We start from the raw sequence: 19,406 nt of genomic DNA on the forward strand, positions 1-19,406 counted from the left end.
CAGTTAGAGGGGATTCTACTTTATCCCAAATGGTATTGGTCTGAGATTTTGGAGTTTTATGCCACACAGTCTCAATGAAGTTCTAAGAGGTCATGGAGTGTAGAGAAGTGACAATCAGAAATCCTTGGTTAACCAGGGAGTCCAGATAAAATGGAGATTTTTGTAGCTGGTCCTATGCACTTCCTAAGTGGGACCTATTATCCCACTGACTCAGTCTGATATCGCTGTGAGTCCTGTGCTTACTATGAAGGACTTAAGCATAGTAACACCACATTTTGCTACTCAAGTATCTTAGTTCCATCTCCAGAACATCATCCAGCTGAGAACTTTACTTTATAGGAAGGACTTAGAAGCAAAGAGACAAGCTTTCACTTTTATAATTTTGCACTCTATTTGCATGAGCGCCTCACGCTATTATAACAAAGGGCAGTACCCGCAGAATGCAGTGGTTCTCATTCCCAACTATGATCCCTTACTCTTGTGTGTAAAAAGAGAAGATAAGGTTATGCCCTCCCATTATGACATAACATCATTACAACAGGCTTTGTGAACTGATCTAATGAAAATGTCTTCACAGGACTTTGCTTTTAGCTCTACAGCTGACATGTTTGTCAAAGTCAGCTACCCCTGTGATGCTTGTCAAAGTTCATGTTTCTTCTCTCTCCTTCCCTTAACAATCAGCTGACAAAGAGTGGGTGGGAAGTTTTGTGGTGTAATTAGTTAACTGTTTTTGAGACCATAAACATGCCCCCTCTGCAAAAAAAACCTGCACTTATTATTTACTTCAACCACAACAACTGTACTTTGTCAGACATGCCATCTGGCTTCCTGGTCTCATTATTTTGGGGGAATTTCTGACTACAATGTAGGGGTTCTTTTCATACATATATAAAGTGTATAAATCTCTATTTCTGTGCTAGGCAGCCCATGACGCTTGGCTGTGGATTGTAATGCTCTGATAGGACACTTGTACTTCAGGTTTTATGTTTCGTGAACAGTTTCAAATTTAATGTTTAATTTTAATGTTACTGTTTTTACTGTTTTGGAGCAATACAGGGCTAGCCACAGAAAAAAAGGAAATTGCAACAAGGAAATGGCTAGAAGAAGGAGCCTTTGACACTTTTCTATCCCCTCCTCCCACCCATGCCTTCAACAGTTGTTTCCTGGGGTAGTTAGAAAAGAAATCCAAATTTAGTAATGAAAAGTGTTTAAAAAGTTGGTTTTGTTTCTTTAAATTGAGAAAGCCGACAATTCTGCAGGAAGAGTTAAATGTCAAACAAGACAAGACAATTAAAAAAAAAAAAAAGACAGACAACTATCATTTTGTTCAAAGACTTTTTGCAGCTTTTTTTAAAAAATGACCATATTTTACAACTAATAGGTACCTCTGGTTTTCAGGGATTTTTATATTTGAGGAGTAAATTGTGATATGATTAATTCAAATTACAGGGATGTCAGGCAGTGCAAAAGTATTGCATTTCCCTTCCTTTTTTTCTCCCTGGAAAGTGTACTCCTGCATTCCGCTACCACAGTGTGTTCTCCCACTCTGCAAACTTCTCATTCCAACACTGGTACAAACTGATAGTCTCACAGGGTGAAATCCATCCCTGTGCACAGGTCTGGGCATTACTTATGTTTCACTTAACCATCCCACATGAACACTCAGCACCACGGGGACCTAAGTGAGATCTGAATGATAGGTGTGTTTTGTGCTGGCCTTCTGCAAATGCACAAATTTCACCAAATGTTAAATGGCAAAATGTTGCCATTTCAAGCATTTTGGCAGCTATCTCAGAGAAATGGTCAAAGTGCCCCTCTGGCTAAACGCTACAATTTATGAGAAATTCCTAAACCCTGAGGGCCAGACCCACTCAAGAAACACAGACAGTGAAAGGAGCCTCTCTCCACATCGTTTTCTTTAGGCACAATAGACATCCTCATGCTCAGAGAGGGCAAGGACCCCATAATATCAGGGCTAATGCACTAGCTTGTGCAGAAGGACACAGGTGTCCTGTCAGCGCTCCTGGCCCAGCCAACAGAACTAGATATCAGTGGCCAGAGGTGCCCGTAGCACCAGCTTTAAGCCTGGTGAAGTGGCTATGCTCCTTGGGAGTGCTCAGCACCACGGCATAGGCAAATGTGTGCAGGTATAATGTCTCCTGGAGCTCCCCCTGGGGTAGTAAGGTCATGCACACTCCCCCCCACTGCTATGAAGGACTGTACTTAATGCCAGAATTTAGCCATACAAGGGTGAAAGGTTACATCTCTCATAATGAAAATGCCAAAAAACTTGCCTGTATCCCCTTCTCTATCCCCAGCTGGCAGTCTATTTACAGTGGGGACAAATCTATCTTTTCACAACAGGGAAAACTTGAGACAACCCACAGTATTTTGGGGTTACTTTTCCCTCATCAGTGAGAATGTTTTCTATGCAGTCCCCACCATGAATACTTACATTACTTTACATTACACTACATCAACCGCAGACCATCTTTTATTTATTAAACTTCACTATCATGTAATTCATTAAGAGAGGTGGGAGTTGTGCATGCGGAGGGATGTTTGTAACAGCATCAGGTGTTTCCTACATCAAGGTTTAATTTAAGTATTACATGTAACATATTTGATCCTAAGCAGACTTAGACATCTGTATTCTTCAAAATTCTGGGCCTGATTCACCATTGTGTTAGCCCAGATTTCTATGGTGTTACACTGATATAAAACTAGAGTAATTCCAGCAGAAAATCAGGCCCTGTATTAGGCTGGGATGGTGCGTGCATGTTATTGTTTTGAGCTAAGAATGGTATTGTTCTGCTTTCACTGGGTGCTAGTGAAATATAAGGAGATTTTTCTAAAGAACAAAGAAACCAATTAAAAACTAAACTGAAACCAGATATTTATTCTATACTTCTATCTAGAAAACTTCAAGAGCTAGTTAGCATCATCAATATTTTGTGGAATTATTGTAGGGCTATAAAAGAATATATGAACAATATATTAATGCAAACAAACACATGAGGTTGGATATATGCTTCAATCGCTGATTCAGTTAATGCAAAGAATGTCGATTTTACTGTGGTGAGGATTGGAATGGAACATTCTCTGTTTTCTGGCTGTAGTTATTTGATAACACAGCAGAGGATGCTGTTTTATTTCCTGACTAACAGGCCTGTTTGCTTTCTCTAAAAATTATCACATCTTTCTGTGTGATACAGTACACGCTATCTCACTGTCTCTAAATCCTTACTGCAAACATTAGACACCTACACTCAGTAAGTCTACAGTATTGTGGAAACAGGAGACTTTGGATACAGAATTGTGCATGTATGTGTTAAATCCTTTTGGTTGCTCTTTTCAGAATACTCAAATTTATGTCAAGTAGTACAATGTCAGTGGCATTTTGAGAAATAAGACTTTTCATTTACTTTCAGAATTGCTGGTTTACACATTCTAAGTTTAATCAGAGAAACTTTGCTAGTTACCTCACAATATACACAGTGTTGCTTTAAAACGAGCCAATGAAAACACAATGGAATCTTCTCCCAGTGAAACCAGACACAGTGAATCTTCATTTACAGTGTAATAGAGTGACAATTCTAAATTTTTTCTCAGTGCAGAGTAATGTGCAAATTGCAATTCCACGTATAGTCAATTTCTGCTGATAGTAAAGCTGTTCTGTGAAATGACTTCATTATAAGAAGGATCCACTATCTATGATGAGCTAATAACATGTCATATTCTGAGCACAAGAAATCTGGAATATGCCATCACCTTTAAATAATTTTTTGAAAGAATAATATCTGCATGGGCTTTACACAGTAAATCCTGTTCCTCTCTGAGCAGTGTGATAATGTAACCCAGTGATATATAGTAGTAATCTAGGGCATTCACAGAGAAAACACACATACTATCAAAACTACTTACCCTGATATTATGCTAGCTGGTGCAACAATTTCACGGGAATTCACAGGGGGAGGAGATTCAGTATTCACAACAAATAATTTTACAGTAGGATTTGCAGCTCCTGCCTAAAAAAGAATAAAACGTTTCACAGTACTTTTGAAGACAATAAATACTTTCTAAGTGAAAACAACTCTTGAAATTAGGGAAGACAGCAAAGAAGCTGTAAAGTGCAACAGCAGTGAGACAGCAGTACCATGTATGTTAGACTGTGTGAAGAAACACAATTCTGTTCAGATGGGCACATACACTTATCTTTTTCATTAAGAGATTAGCCACATAGTTCTAATAAAAACATACCTCGTCATTTACAAAAATAAACATCCATAATTGTGTTTGATATATTTTGTCTTCATTTACTATATTTGCTAATATACCATAACTTCTGCTCTCCAGCAATGGATTATATTCAATCCCACTACCACCCTTTGCCACGGATTCAGGAAGTCTGACATCTAACAGTAATATATTTCCTGAGCAGATGCCCTCTCCTTTAAGAGAAGTCAGTACCATCCCTTTCAAGTCGTTGATTCCTCTACAAATGACAATCACCCAGAAATGCCAGTAATTGGAGTTAAAAACTCACAGCTGATCCTTCTTAAGACCAGCAATTTTCCATGCTAAGAGGGACACATACTTCTGAGGAGTTCAGTGAAGAAACAAACAAATCCACTACCTGGTGTCCCTTGGTGAGACCTTTATCCAGCAAAAACATCGCCAGTATCTCCTTATTTGGTCACAAAGCCCACAACAAATGAGAAATTAAAACAATCAGTCAATCTCCTGGGAGCCATTGACTGAAACATCCCTAAACATGACACTGTGATTTCCCTGGAGATGGTGCTTTTTATGGTACCACTGAAATGTTCCTGATTCTCACACACCCCTCTTCCTCTCCCGGCCTCCCAGTCAGAAACATTTGCTTTGAGATTTGTGGACAGAAAGTGCTATGTAAATGCAAACCTTATTCCACAGCTGCTGAGTTTAGCTTATTAACGGCCATATTCAAGTTGGGATCCCTGATGCTATTAGTCAACTATCCTGCTGTCACCAGCTGGACCACTGTCAACATCACCAAATGAAGTTCGACCAGCTTTTCTTCTGTGTATGTGCTTCTCTGATTCATTACACCTTGCTATCCTTCATTCAGTTTCCTCCATTCACTCTGCTACCTAAGGGACAAATTCTCCTTACGTTGTGGGCATACGGTGGCCATCTGGCAGTGGAACTGGTGGAAGGAAGCACTGCGCTCTGAGAGCTCCACCCATGGTATCAAGGATAGAAGGGCATAGGTGTGGACAGTGAATCTGTGACTATGAAACACGCTGGCCAATATTACCCCTCCTTCCTCTATGGAAGGCACACATCACCCTAGGGGCTGGGGCTGTCGCGCTGGAAAGGTTCTGTGGCCTGCAGGAGAAAATTCTGTGAAATTAAAGCCCATACAACACCCTTATGCATAGTGCCAGATAACAGCATGCCTCACTATCTGCAAGACTGCCTGTCATCCCTTCAGTGGTTCTGGAGAAATAACAAAACCTTAAATCAGACTTTTTCCCCCTGAAGATAATAAAAATACATTAACATTGCCAGATGCTGTTGACTTCAGTAAGAGTAATCACAGCAAGCTGTTGAGGAGAGACAGACAATATTTTCATTAGCAGGAAGTGATTAAATGATTAAGAGAATAGTCCCAAACTGCTGAACAACCATGTTTAATAAATAACACAGACCTTGGGATATGGGAGTCTAATGGTCTTTGGATACTGCAGCGTGTCTTCTGCATAAAAGGAATACTCCATAACAGGAACTTCTGTATCATTAAACTCTGCATATGCTAAAAAACTGGCATTTGGAGACCACCACAGAGCAGAATGGGTGCCAAACATTTCCTCTGAAAGAGATGCAAAGGCGTTCTTTTGAAGTAATAGCTGCTAAATTGGCTTCTGCATCTGAATTATTGTTCTAATTTACTTTGCACAGATTTATGCTGAAGTTCAGCTACTGAAGTACAGACTATTTGCCTTTTGCCTGGGTTCTAGAATGACATAGTAAGTGAATGCTTACAACACACAGCCTTTTATAGTTATACTTCCTGAATCTGGCTGCAATAATAAAAAAAATCTGTACTGGGTGCTAGACCTGACATCTATCACACACTCCCCTTACAAAATAAATGAATTTTAAAATAACATAAAACCTTTATCACTTTATGATGTATAAAATTCCCAAATTAGCTTTGAATCTTATAACCAACTTATCTGGAAGTAAAGCAGATCTATTGCCAAATCTAAGAGTGGAAGGTAAAGCCAGACATTTAAAAATTTGGCATACATTCCTGTTTTAACCTATGCACACAGAAAACAAATATGAATTCTGCAGAGATTTACAATCATGGACCTCACTGGTTTAACTTTAATGGAATTGCACAGGGTAGAATTTGGCCCAGTATATCCAGACAGCCAGTGAATGGAATGGCCATAACTAAAACCAAGCACATGTGGCCTCACTAAATGCTAAACTATTAATACAGTATTTCCCAAACTTTTGAAAGCCAAGCTCCACTTAAGGAAAATGAAACCAGCTGTGCCCCCTTGTAACCTCATGTGGTGTGAAAGGCCTACACACCTTAATTTATAAATCTTCCATGATCTCCCAGTTTATCCTTCAAACCTACTCCACCTATATCTTGCAAAACACTGGAGTAAATCTTCATAACAGAATTCCTCTCCTTTCCAAGACTCTTTGATTTACAGCAAAACAGTTAACAATGTTGACATTTTAAGTATTCTTGGCATGCATACAAGTCACTACTCACTGAAGTGAAGGGGAAGTTCACACTTCACAGCTATTATTTCAGGCTTTCTACAAATTCAGGCAGTTGTCTCTGCATTGATTACATTCATGTTTTGAAGATTCTCTTCATAAGGATAATGGATAGAGATTGATTTTTTTTTAAATGAAAGCCGAGACTATGGGAACAATTCACAGGTCTAGCTCTATCCCTATACCACCCCTGGGGTAGAGGCAGAGCAAGCAAAATATTTTGGAAAACACTGCATTAATTAAATTACTATATTTTAACAAGTAGGTTTTTCATTTACAAGAATACCAAGCTTTTTTTATAGAACTTTTCATTCATAGTTGTCAAAGTGCTTTGCTTCCATTTTGCAGATGGAGAAACTGAAGCACAGAGTAGGGAAGTGACTTGACCAAGGTCACCCAGTAGTCCAATGGCAGATCTGGGAATAGAACTCATAAGGCCCTATTCCCAGTTCAGTGCTCTATCCACTAGGCAACACTGCCTCCATGTTAGCCTGGTCCAAAGGATAATGCACTGGCCTCAAAAGCACAAGACCAGGGTTCTATGTCTAGATATACCACTGACCTGCCATGTGACATTAATCAAGTCATTTCACATCTTTGTGCCTCTGTTTCCCCATTTGCAAAACGGATATCATGATACCCACTTTCCTTTTTAAAGCATTTTGATTTCTGTGGCTGACAAGTTCTATACAGTATAAGCTAGGTGGTGATACCATTTAAGATGCTCTCTTTCCTCCATGTATTTATTGTTACATATTTTAAACAGACTAACAAATAAGTTTCTACATTTTCTTGTAAGGTAAAATATGTAGGTAATTACCTTCATATACCCAGTCAGCTATTCCATTAAAAATTTTATTTTCTTCTCCATTTGTGGTGATCTGCACACTTGACACACCTGGTGATTCTTTTATGTAAATGTTATTATTCCAAACATATGCCTGTAAATAAAACCTCAAAAACTTAGTTATTACAATAGTTACTGTTCGAATGCAATGCTAGAACAAGTCACAGAGTTCCTTCCTATTCCCTTCCCATGGGAAGGCCCATGACACAGCGAACAAGAATGCACAAAGGCTACTTAGCTGGTTAGCTTGTCATGGGAGCAAGTATCTCCAGTACAGGGTAGGGAATCCACAGACCAACACTCCATGGAAGGAATTCATTATAGACCACAGCTGCTATGACAGCTTAGAGGCCATGGACAGTAGCTGCAGTCTTTGGACAATGGCTTTACATTCTGTGTTTTGATTTGGGGTCAGGGAGGATTCTGTCCCCCTAACACTTGTATAGCCCCCACCTCCAATTAAAGATCATTTACTCAGGCTTTACTCAGAGGATGAGAATTTGACCCTGAGAAAGCACACAGTTCATTGGCAAGCAATATTGCTGGAGTGGGATATTATTTTCTGCTGTTTTGTAGCAAGATCTTCTATGTGACTGTATAGATGGGCCCAAAGCCTCCACTATTTACAGAAATATTGCTCAGAAAAATCACGAGGGCATTGCAATGCTTTCAACAGCAACAAGAATTTTAAAGGAACTATTTGACCTTTTTCTCCAGCAGTGGAAAAACACCATCATCACAAATCCGTGCTAAAATGTGGGCATCACCCCTCTATGATGATATCCATACTGTGGTTGTGATGCTAGAAGACTAGATGCCAACTCATGCCAAAGCCCCAGGCCTCCCTGAAAGCTTACAAAAGCGGAACTGGAAGCCAGGCCAATTCACTTGTGTATTTATGTAGATCAAAGTGATTGTTAAATGTATTAGAACGTAGTTAGTGTTTAAACTTCACAAAAATGAATGGGATGCTGCATGCTTTTTCTCTTATCTGTATCTTCTTATAATGTAATAGCAAACATTTACATTGCGTATACCCCTGTAACTAAATAACCCCTCAAATGAGAAAGAAGCCTTGTGGAATGCAAATGAAGAACTTTAACAGAAAAATACTAACTTCAAAGTAAGTGGTCTTTGTGTGTGATGATTGGAGATCAAAGACTAAATGAATTCCTCACTCTCCATCATCAAAGAAAAAACCCACACAGGTAGTGACCCTGTCAGCTAGCTTTCTGTGAGAAGAAGCTAGAAGTATGGACACAGGGGAAAATTCTTCACCTCTGAACTGTTTGGATTCCAACAGGGCAGAATAACTGAACGAGAAGACAGAGATCCCCATAGTTACTATAGATAGCCCTGAGAGACTTTGGGGAAACCGGTAGATTACTATATTTCTCCTACCATTTCAAATTATAGACTGCAAACAGAGGTGAAAGTAAGCCGGTACGCCCCAGTCTGGTGTACCGGCAAGAGCCTGTGTGCCGTACTGGGGCGGATCGGCTTCCCCAGGTGGCAATTTAAAGGGCCTGGGGCTCCCAGCAGCACCCCAGGCCCTTTAAATTGCCGCCAGAGCCCTGGGGAAGCAGTGGCGGGGCTCGTGCGGCGATTTAAAGGGCCCAGGGCTCCTGCCGCAGCTACCAACCCTGGCCCTTTAAACAGCCACCAAAGCCCCGCCGCCGCTACCCCAGGGCTCCGCAGGCTCTGGGGAAGATTTAATGGACCTGGGGCGGTGGCGGCAACCGGAGCCCCAGACCCTTTAAATTGCCGCCCGAGCCCTGCTCCTGGAGCCCCAGGGGTCGCGGCGGCAATCTAAAGGGCCCGGGGCTCCGCTGCGGTAGCAGTGCCTGGGAGCCCCTGGCCCTTTAAATTGCCGCCAGAGCCCCCGGCTGCCACTGCTACCCCAGGGCTCCAGCAGCAGGGCTTGGGTGGCGATTTAAAGGGCCCACTACCCTCTGAAGCCCTTTAAGCGGGACTCCGGCAGTAATTTAAAGGGCCAGGGGCTCCCAGCTGCCGCTACCGCAGCAGAGCCCTGGGCCCTTTAAAGCTCCGCCAGAGCCCAGGGCCCCGGGGCTCCGATGGTTATTTAAAGGGCCTGGGGCTCCGCTGCGGTAGCGGCAATTGGAGCCCCAGGCCCTTTAAATCACCCCCGAGCCCCAGGGCTCCCAGCTGCCTCTGCAGCTGGTAGCTCCGGGATGATTTAAAAGGCCCAGGGCTCCCAGCTGCTGCTACCACAGTCCCAGCCCGGGGCCCTTTAAATCAAGGTTTAAAGGGCTCGGGGATGTAAAGGTACCACCTCTTCTGGTAGAGGCCCCGCCTCTTCCGGTTGAGGCCCTGTCCCCTTCTAAGGGCTCCAGAGTACCGGTAAGTCCTTTAAATTACTTTCACCCCGACTGCAACTCATCTGTATATATAACTGGCTTATCCTCTCTATCACTCTCATTTCTTTTTCCTAGTTAGTTAGTGTACAATGGAATTGGCTACCAGTGTTGTCTTTGGTGCGAGATCTAGGATGCAAATTGACATGGGTGAGTGACTGGGGTATGAGGACTGGGTGTAACCTGAATGTGTTTTCATTTTTGGTGTGACAATCTATCACATTGTCCAGCTTGCCTGGGTGACAAAACAGACTGGCGTGTCTACGGGGACTGTCTGTGACTCCATTATCAGACTCCTGTAATACTTCAGGAGTTCACATTTGTTGCTGGCTTGGTGAAATCTAATTATAGAACATACCACAAGTTTGGAGTATCTGCCCTGCTTTTGACAGTCTGCCCTGAGATAGGCTCTCATGGTCATGAGCCACTTCAGATAGTGTGACAGTGGTATTGGAAATGCACAGCAGAAATTTCATTACACTTATATTTACTAACCAGTTTGTGACCAACAGGTGACCAGGATATGTACTGGGTATTATTAGGCAGTAGATTCTCAGTTACTAAGGAACTAGGGGAAAACATAACAAAAAGAGTATAAGAAAGACAAATCAGTGGAATGTCATTTCATTGCAAAGTGGCTTCATACTATATGAATTTTCTGTAATAGCTACTGACCTTGTATTTAAATCATAGATGTGGTATGAAGCCGTGTATGAATGCCTCCAGAGCTGCAAGAGAATAATTTTTATATTGAGAAACTAGATCACCATGACTGACTTTAGGAGTCCTGTGAATGTGTTATGAGTTACTGGCAATAATATCTGACACCTCCTCAGACTCCCATTTGGGAGGGGTGAACACAACCAACAGGCATTGGTGACTACCAATGGGCCAGACTGTCCTCACTCACGGAAAAGGCAGGAGAGGCTGTGGAAAGAAAACTCTGCAAGCTTCATCTTGAGCTTTCCTTAAACCATCCTCTCTGGTGGGAGCTGCCCAGATACCAAAGTGATGACCATTGATTAAGATCAGAGATAGAGAGATCTAGGGAACTGCAGTTTAGGCAAGGCATGATCGCTTCCAACACTAGAGGTCTGTAGCAAAACTGAAGCAAGTCTTCAATGCAGAGACTGGAGCAGCCCTGCAGCTTCCCTGAGTCCCCTCCCACTATCTGACTGGTACCTCTGCTGTTTCTCTGGCACTCGTCCTTCAATGCCATGCTACTTCACTAAGCATTCAGCTGTTTCATGGTCCATCTGCCTCCCAGGAATGACTTGTGTAGCAGTTCAACGAGGAAGAGATAACAGTTCCAAGTTGTTATATTTCCCACCTAGATTTTCATAGAAATCCATCCCATCCCTCACTTCTGCCAGTTGCAGTCTGCAGAGATCTAGCTTCATTTAGTTCCCGTGGGGGTGTCTGAGTAGGGTGAGGGAACAGGATGGTATACGGGGCTCAAGGGATCCTATCTGGGATCCCCATGTACCATCTTATTCCCTCACCCTACACAGGGATCCTGTCTGGCAGGATATCAAAGTAGGTGGCCAATAGATCTGATCCAGCATGACAGTTCTTATGCTCCATCCAACGCTGCTATTAAATAATACATTTATGGTTATAGAGTAACAGCTGTGTTAGTCTGTATTCGCAAAAAGAAAAGGAGTACTTGTGGCACCTTAGAGACTAACCAATTTATTTGAGCATAAGCTTCCGATGAAGTGAGCTGTAGCTCACGAAAGCTTATGCTCAAATAAATTGGTTAGTCTCTAAGGTGCCACAAGTACTCCTTTACTTTTATGGTTATGTTGTTTTTCCAGTAAAACAAAAGAAAACTGTAGTTATTTACAAAATCAATATGCTACAATACACTCTATGATGCTTAATAATTGTTCTATAGCAGCAGACTATTCAATCATTTACTCCTTATGAGTTCTCATTCAGTCAAAAGTTTTTTTCTAACTTTACCTACTCGCGTGTCTTGATGCTTACTGGCCACATGGCTATTATATAATAGATGTTCATGTCCTCATGATTTATTGATTTATGTTAACTTTTATAACAAAAAACCCCCTAATTTCTCTATTCCAGAAGCTCATCTTTTAATCCTTTAACAATCTGACCACTGAGAGTTTTGCATCATGTCAACCCTTACAATTCTGGCATTTTCTAATCTCTTCAGGACTGATTTCACTGTATCTCTGTGATTCATTTGAAGTGATTAAATTCTACAGTGATAGGTACCATAAAAATGCTGATTAGATCAATGGATGAATCAGAGATTACCAGACTAAACTAACAGAGCTATAATCAAATGAATGCTGAGCAGATATTATTAAAACATATACAGTACTAAGTAGAGACAGGTCCCGAAGAAAAACCATGTAACCAAAGAACACTGAAATTTGGGCGGAAAAGGTGGTTTGAAAACTGCATCCTGTTTTTGTGCTTCAGACCTAACTCTAATATGAGCTAAACATTCATTTCATCGCCACTCTGGGAAATGCCAGCATTGTAAGGGTTAATATGATGCATACCTTTCAATGGCCCTATCGTACAAGAATTTAAAGACTAGCTTCTGGTATACAGAAGTTAACTTTTATGACAACAGAAAACAAAAACAGCACACATCAATAAATCATGAATACATGGTATTTCTAATGTGATTACTAAGCAATGAGGCATGTTATGACGATTAATACTGCAGAAAAACAATAGTGAAAAGTTCAATTTTAATGTACAACTGGAAAGGAAGCATAGAAATACAGGATTCTGGTAAAAAGAAAACTGCATTGAATAATTGTCTGGATTTTCATGTGTTTAAGAATACCAGAGAAGTAAAATCCCTAGCAAGACAGTTCATGTCTGGTTAATGTATTTTTCCCCACATGAAAGTTTATTAAGTATTGAGTCATAGTCATAAAAGTGTAAGAACAGATGATTGTTTGCAGAGATTTGCAGTTTGTACTCTATAAAGGACATTCATTGTTCAGAAATTCAGACCACGCAGAAAGAGCTCTGTGAGAAAATCATCTACTATTTGCATACTGTGTAATTTACCATTCACTGAGTCCTTCAGAATACAGGCATGTCTTTAAATTTTTTTTTTTTTTTTTTGTCAGCCAGCACACACATTATGGGACAGATTCTCCACCCCAATATGTTCCCTTGGTGCTGCTCAGGTGAAACCTTCCCATAAGCTTCCTGCAGAGGAAGCCCACAGTGTGGGGGAGTCCTCAGAGGCATAGAGCTAGTGTAGGGACATGTTAGGTGATGCGGAAGGGGTTGGCAGGGAGACTGACTGGAGAGAAATGCATTCCATCTGTCACAAACTGACATATATTCCTTCAGGAACCATAATCAGAGGGTGCAAAATGGCTGTTCTAATCCACGCCAGGGTAGGGGCAAAGAATGGCTCCCTCACCTTCTGAGTCCAGCTTCTGCTGAAAATCCGTCTCTGTCACTTTACATTATTTTACACACACACACACACACACACCCTACCTTACATTAAAGAAATATCATTAGTGTTGCAAAACTAAGCACTCAAAATTTAGGAAATGTCAGAACTCGGGCTGCCTGTGCAAGAGAAGGTTACTTCCCTGGTGCAGTAACTGAGGTTCTTCGAGATGTGTGTCCCCGTGGGTGCTCCACTCCAGGTGATGCCCCTTTGCTCGGAGAGATTTGCAGCACTGCCCGTATGGGTAGTGCAGTGCCTGCCTCACGCGCCGTTGGTGCTTCATCTAGCACACGCACGACCCAGACTCCTCAGTTCCTTCTCTACCGCAGAGTCTGTTTTAAACTCGAAGTAGAGGGGAGGAGGGTGGGTAGTGAAGCACCCACAGGGGGACACATCTCAAAGAACCTCAGTTACTGTGCAAGGTGAATAACCTTTTCTTCTTGTTTGAGAGATGTCGCTGTGGGTGCTCCACTCCGGGTGACTGTATAGCAGTGCCCTCCTAGCACGATAGGGGCTTCGGAGTTGATAGGATAAGTGATGATAATACAGCTCGGCCCAGCCAAATATCTGCCTTGTGTGACTGCATAATGTTTGGCCAAGGTGTGTTCTTTGCATATGTCTATAAGGGAAACATTGTTTAGAAATGCTACTGATGCAAATATGGATCTAGTAGAGTGCATCCTGGTCCCCACTGGAGGTTGAGTGCCTTTTAATTGATAACAGAGAGCCTCTGAGTGGATATGGCGGTACCCCTAGACCATTCTGCCATGGATATGAATAGTTCTGGTGAAACTCTAAATGACTTGGTTCTGTCCGAGTAGAAAGCTAGTGCTCGTCTAAACGCCTATGGTGTGCATCATAGCTTCAAATACGTTGTCTTGGCCATGTGTGGGCTATTAGGATGACTCTGGCTTTGTCTGTCCTTCTACCGTATTACTCTGGGTTGAAGTAAAGGTATTGACGGGAATGCATAGAAGAGGTCTGTGTTCCACGTGGTCAGAAATGCGTCCCCCATTGATCGCCTTCCCAGACCTGCTCTGGAGCAGAATCTCGGACACTTGGTGTTACAGGCATTCACAAATAGATCTATTTGCAGGTGGCCCCATTTTCAGAATACACATTCCAGTATCATGTCATTTAACTCCCATTCGTGGTCTGGGGAAAATGTCTGTTGAGTTCATCTGCCATGGTGTTCTGGCATCCAGGTAGGTAGGAAACTGAGATGTGGATATTGTTTTGGATTCACGAATTCCAGAGTCTCATAGCCTCGGTACATAGTGAGTATGATCGGGCTCCCTCTTGGCTTGTTTATACAGAACATGCAAGTAATGTTGTTGGTCATTACTCTTATGTTCTGGTTCTTTATGAATGGTAGGAAGTGGACACAGGCATTGCAGATGGCATGACGTTCTAGCAGGTTTATGTGTAGCCTTGTCTCAGCTGTGGACCATAATCCCTGAATTGTGCGATGTTGCATGTGTGCTCCCCACCCTATGAGGGAGGTATCCACTGTGATCATCTGTGATGGAGAATCTTGTGTAAATGGGATTCCCAAGCACTGGTTGTGTGGTTAGGTCCATCAGGTCAGTGAGTCCTTAACCTTGGGGGACATTGTTAATCGTATGTTTAACCTGTGCTTGTTTGGTCTGTAGACAATTGCTAGCCATCCTTGCAGGCAACGCATGTGCAGGCGAGCATGTTTGACCACAAACGTGCACATTGCCATTTGACCGAAAAGTTGTAGGCATATGTGGGCTGTGACCAGTGGGCTGTTCCGCACTGTGGATATGAATGTCTTTATCGTGTCGAATCTGTCTCGTAGAAGTGACACTTTCGCTGCCACCGAGTCGAGATAAGCACTGATGAATTCTAACCGTTGAGCTGGTTCTATTGTTGGGTTATTTTTGTTAATTTGTAAACTGAGACTCTGGAAGCAATCTATTGGGGTTTGGGTAGAGCGAATGGCGTCTGATCGGGTATGTGACTTCAAGAGAGAGTTGTCCAGGTAAGGGAATATTATTATTTCTTGTTTTCTCAGGTGCGCCGCTACTACCAAGAGGCTCTTTGAGAAAACATGAGGTGCTGTTGAGACACCGAAAGGTAAAAGCTTGTATTGATAGTGTTCTGTGTCCAAAGTAAATCTCAGAAAACACCTGTGGGTGGGGTGTATCATAACACGAAAATAAACATCCTGCAGGTCTAGGGCTGAAAACCAGTATCCCTGCTCCAGCGCTGGTGGTATTGTTGTTAAGGTGACCATCTTGAACAGTTGCTTTCTCATGAACTTGTTCAGTTGCCTGAGGTCAAGGATAGGTCACCATGCCCCATTTTTCTTTTGTGTTAAAAAGTAGTGGGAATAAAGCCCCTTCCCCCTATGTTGCATGGGAACAGTTTCCACTACCCCTAATTGGAGATGATGATCTAACTCTTGGCATAGCAAATGTTCATGAGTGGTCCCTGATGAGGGACAGAGAGTGGTGGTGGCTGGGGGGGAGGGGGGGGTACAGGCAGGAAAGGAATCGTGTAGCCTGTATGTATGTCTTTCACGGCCCATTTGTCCATGGTAATGGCAGCCCATTCCAGGTGGAATGGGAGCAAACGGTGTCCAAATAGATGGATGGATTGTATAAGCGCTGGAATGTGGGAGTGGTTTTCCAGACCCTCGACCAAGCCTTCAAACGTGTTGCTTAGAGGAAGGAGGTTGAGACGCCGCTGGTTCTGGAGGTAAGCATCATTGTGGTCTCTGTATTTGTCATTGTTTATGTAGTTGTTCATACGGCCTCTGGTGTTGCTGTGTGTATGCTGAGTATTCCTCTGATATGGTTGATACCATATTGTCTCCTTTTTGTGGCAGGTGTATGAATGCCAAGGGACTGGAGAGTTGCCTGCGAGTACCTCATAGTGTGCAGTACCTCATTGGTTTCGGCTGCAAACAATTTTTCTCTGGGAGAAAAGAAGGGGAGATCTTTGACTGTATTCTGTATTTCCCATGGGAATGCTGAGGAGTTAAACCACAAGGCTCGTCACATGACCACAGCTACAGTGGTGGACCTGGCGACCATGTCAGCAACGTCTAGTGAGGCCTGTAGAGCCATGTGTGCAATCCTTTGTCCTTTGGAGACCAGTAATTTAAATTGTTGTCTCTCTTCCTCTGTAATCTCATTAATAAAGTTCATAAACTTTCCATAGTTTCTGTCGTCATATTTGGCAAGTAGTGCCACGTAATTTGCCATTTTGAATTGAAGCTTGGAGGAAGAATGTACTTTGCAGCCGAATAGGTCCAACCTCTTACTTTCTTTATCAAGGGCATAGACCAAAAGTGCTGTTGTTTGCTCCTCTGGTTGGCCGCTTCCACTACCAGCAAGTTGGGGGCCAGGTGTGTGAATTAAAATTCTGATCCCTTCGAAGGAACATAATATTTTCTGTCCGCCCTTTTGCACGTTGGAGATATGGTGGCAGGAGTTTGCCGTATCGTCTTGGTGGGCTCCATGATAGCCCCGTTGATTGGCAATGCTATCTTTGAGGAGGAAGATGTCTGCAAGATATCCGTTAGCTGATGCTCAGTTTCCAGCACTTCCTCCAGAGCAATTTTGAGCTCATTGGCCACTCTTCTGAATAAATCTCAGAAGTGGGTAAAGTCATCTGCGGTGATTGGGGGTGCAGGCATAATAGCCTTGTCCAGTGAGGTGGATGAATTGTTGTTGGCTGGAGAGATGTCAGGAGCCATGTCCTCTTCCTACTCTGCCATAGGTTCATCTCTTGTCTTGGTCACTATGGTCTCTGAGGGTAGAGGTGGGGAATCTGGTATCTTCCCTATGTGGGCTGGGTATCTACCCAGCTGTAGTGCCTTCTTGAAGACCCTAAGGGATTCAAGTATGGCCAGTGACCAGGGAAGGGCATGGGTAGTCCCATCCATGGGTGCACCATGGTGGCATGTCGTGCGCATATGTGGACCGTGATCGTAGTGATCCAGTAGCCATAGGTGTCCTGATTGGGGAGGAATGGTGAGGGGAGAATATCCCTTCAACCTCCTCATCGTCATCACTCGATAACCGTGATGCTATCGGAGATAACTGTTGCTGTGGTACCACTTACCCCGGTGAGCCATCAGTGCCTAAGAGAGGGGACTCTGCGGTGGAGGAGACCAACAGATCCTTCTGGTGAAGAAAGTAGCATGGCACCAAGAGCCTTGGTGCCGAAGACTGAGGTGTCAATTGCGTCTGGAGTGCGGTGTGCTAAGCCAGTACAGTGCAGTCTGTGTCGGCGCCATTGCGCTAGCAGCATTAGGCTGCGGCCTGGAAATAGGGGTGGTTGTTGGTGTCATCTCCTTTAACGCTGTTGACGGAGTCGTGGTGGAGACGAGCAGCTTAGAGCCCTTCGTTTCTGCACTGGAGCGGTGGATTCCAGCAGCAACCGCCGAGCGGACAGTGCTGGAGGTCCCCAGAGTGTGATAGGTGCTGAGCCGTGGTACAGCCAGCACCGATGAGAGCAATATGGGTCTGCTCTCTATGAGGCAAAGAGGATGGCTGGGTTTTTTTTCCAGATTTTTTGGTCTTTGGGAACGTCGGCAGTGAATAAACTGGTGACCTATGCCAGGAAGAGATACATCCCTTACATGACTTAAGTTCTCTATTAAGATGAGTTTCAGTCTCAAATCTCTATCCCTGCATGCCCTGGCTTTCTGTTTGTTACAATGTGTCCATCTGACACAGGCATCGCCTCTCTGCAAGTTGTGCATCTTTTAAATCCTGGTCAACCAGGCATTTTTCTAACCTAATACTAACTGTACTAAGGGATGGGGAAATATTTTTTTTTCCTGGTAGGGGACGTAACTCTAATAACTGAAACTTAACATATCTAAACTATCCAAACTCACTAATTTATCTAAACTTATCTAGTAGACACGAAGGTTTTCAACAGGACTGCTGAGCTCCATCTCAGGCCGGGGATGGTTGAGAAGGAACCGCAGAGTCCGTGTTGCGCATGCACTCAATGAAGTGCCAACGGTGCACAAGGCAGGTACCACGACCCCTACTGCTGCAAAACTCTCTGAGCAAAGGCACAGGGATACACCATCATCTGGAGTGGAGTACTCACATGGACATCTCTCGAAGAAGAACTTTAAATTTTGTCCCTTTGTGTGTGCATTACAATACAGTCTTGAATTGCATGTTGACACACTATTTTTTCCACATTCTGTGCAAAGTAAGGACAGTGCTCACTTAATGAGCAGCTATTCGATATTTTGTTTTCTCTTCATTGTTCAATGTGTGACTACATGCCTTATTTTTGGCACTCTCTTCAAACCCTATTCTGAAGTATTAATTTCTTCATGTTATTTGCTATGGTGATCATCACTATAGTGTCTGAGTGCTTCATAATAGAGCTGTCGATTAACCACAGTTAACTCACGCGATTAACTCAAAAAAATTAATCATGATTAAAAAAATTAATCACAGGTTTAATCGCACTGTTAAAGAGTAGAATACCAATAGAAATGTATTAAATATTTTGGATTTTTTCTACATTTTCAAACATATTGTAGTCTGAGTTGTAATTAAAATCAAAGTGTATATTATTTTTTTATTACAAATATTTGCACTGTAAAAATGGTAAAAGAAATTGTATTTTTCAATTGACCTCATACAAGTACTGTAGTGCAATCTCTGTCGTGAAAGCACAACTTACAAATGTAGATTTTTTGTTGTTGCATAACTGTCCTCAAAAACAAAACAATGTAAAACTTCAGAACCTATATGTCCACTCAGTCCTACTTCTTGTTCAGGCAATCACTAAGACAAACAAGTTTGTTTACATTTACAGGAGATAACGGTGCCTGCTTCTTATTCACAATGTCACCAGAAAGTGAGAACAGGCATTTGCATGGCACTTTTGTAGCCAGCATTGCAAGGTATTTACTTGCCAGATATGCTAAACATCC

General features: G+C 42.6%; 1 protein-coding gene across 1 annotated transcript in view; it reads right to left on the bottom strand.

The window, feature by feature from the left end:
- The window catches only part of DPP4 (dipeptidyl peptidase 4), a 70,376-nt gene that overhangs the window by 37,661 nt on the left and 13,309 nt on the right, over window positions 1-19,406 (bottom strand). The window contains exons 6-10 of the mRNA XM_048869561.2: window positions 10,684-10,736; window positions 10,504-10,576; window positions 7,607-7,727; window positions 5,694-5,854; window positions 3,925-4,028 (exon numbers count right to left, since the gene is read on the bottom strand). Of these exons, the coding sequence (XP_048725518.2) occupies window positions 3,925-4,028; window positions 5,694-5,854; window positions 7,607-7,727; window positions 10,504-10,576; window positions 10,684-10,736 (512 nt within the window). The remainder of the gene's footprint in view (window positions 1-3,924; window positions 4,029-5,693; window positions 5,855-7,606; window positions 7,728-10,503; window positions 10,577-10,683; window positions 10,737-19,406) is intronic.

Source organism: Caretta caretta, chromosome 11 (assembly GCF_965140235.1).
Source record: "Caretta caretta isolate rCarCar2 chromosome 11, rCarCar1.hap1, whole genome shotgun sequence".
Lineage (NCBI taxonomy): Eukaryota > Metazoa > Chordata > Testudines > Cheloniidae > Caretta > Caretta caretta.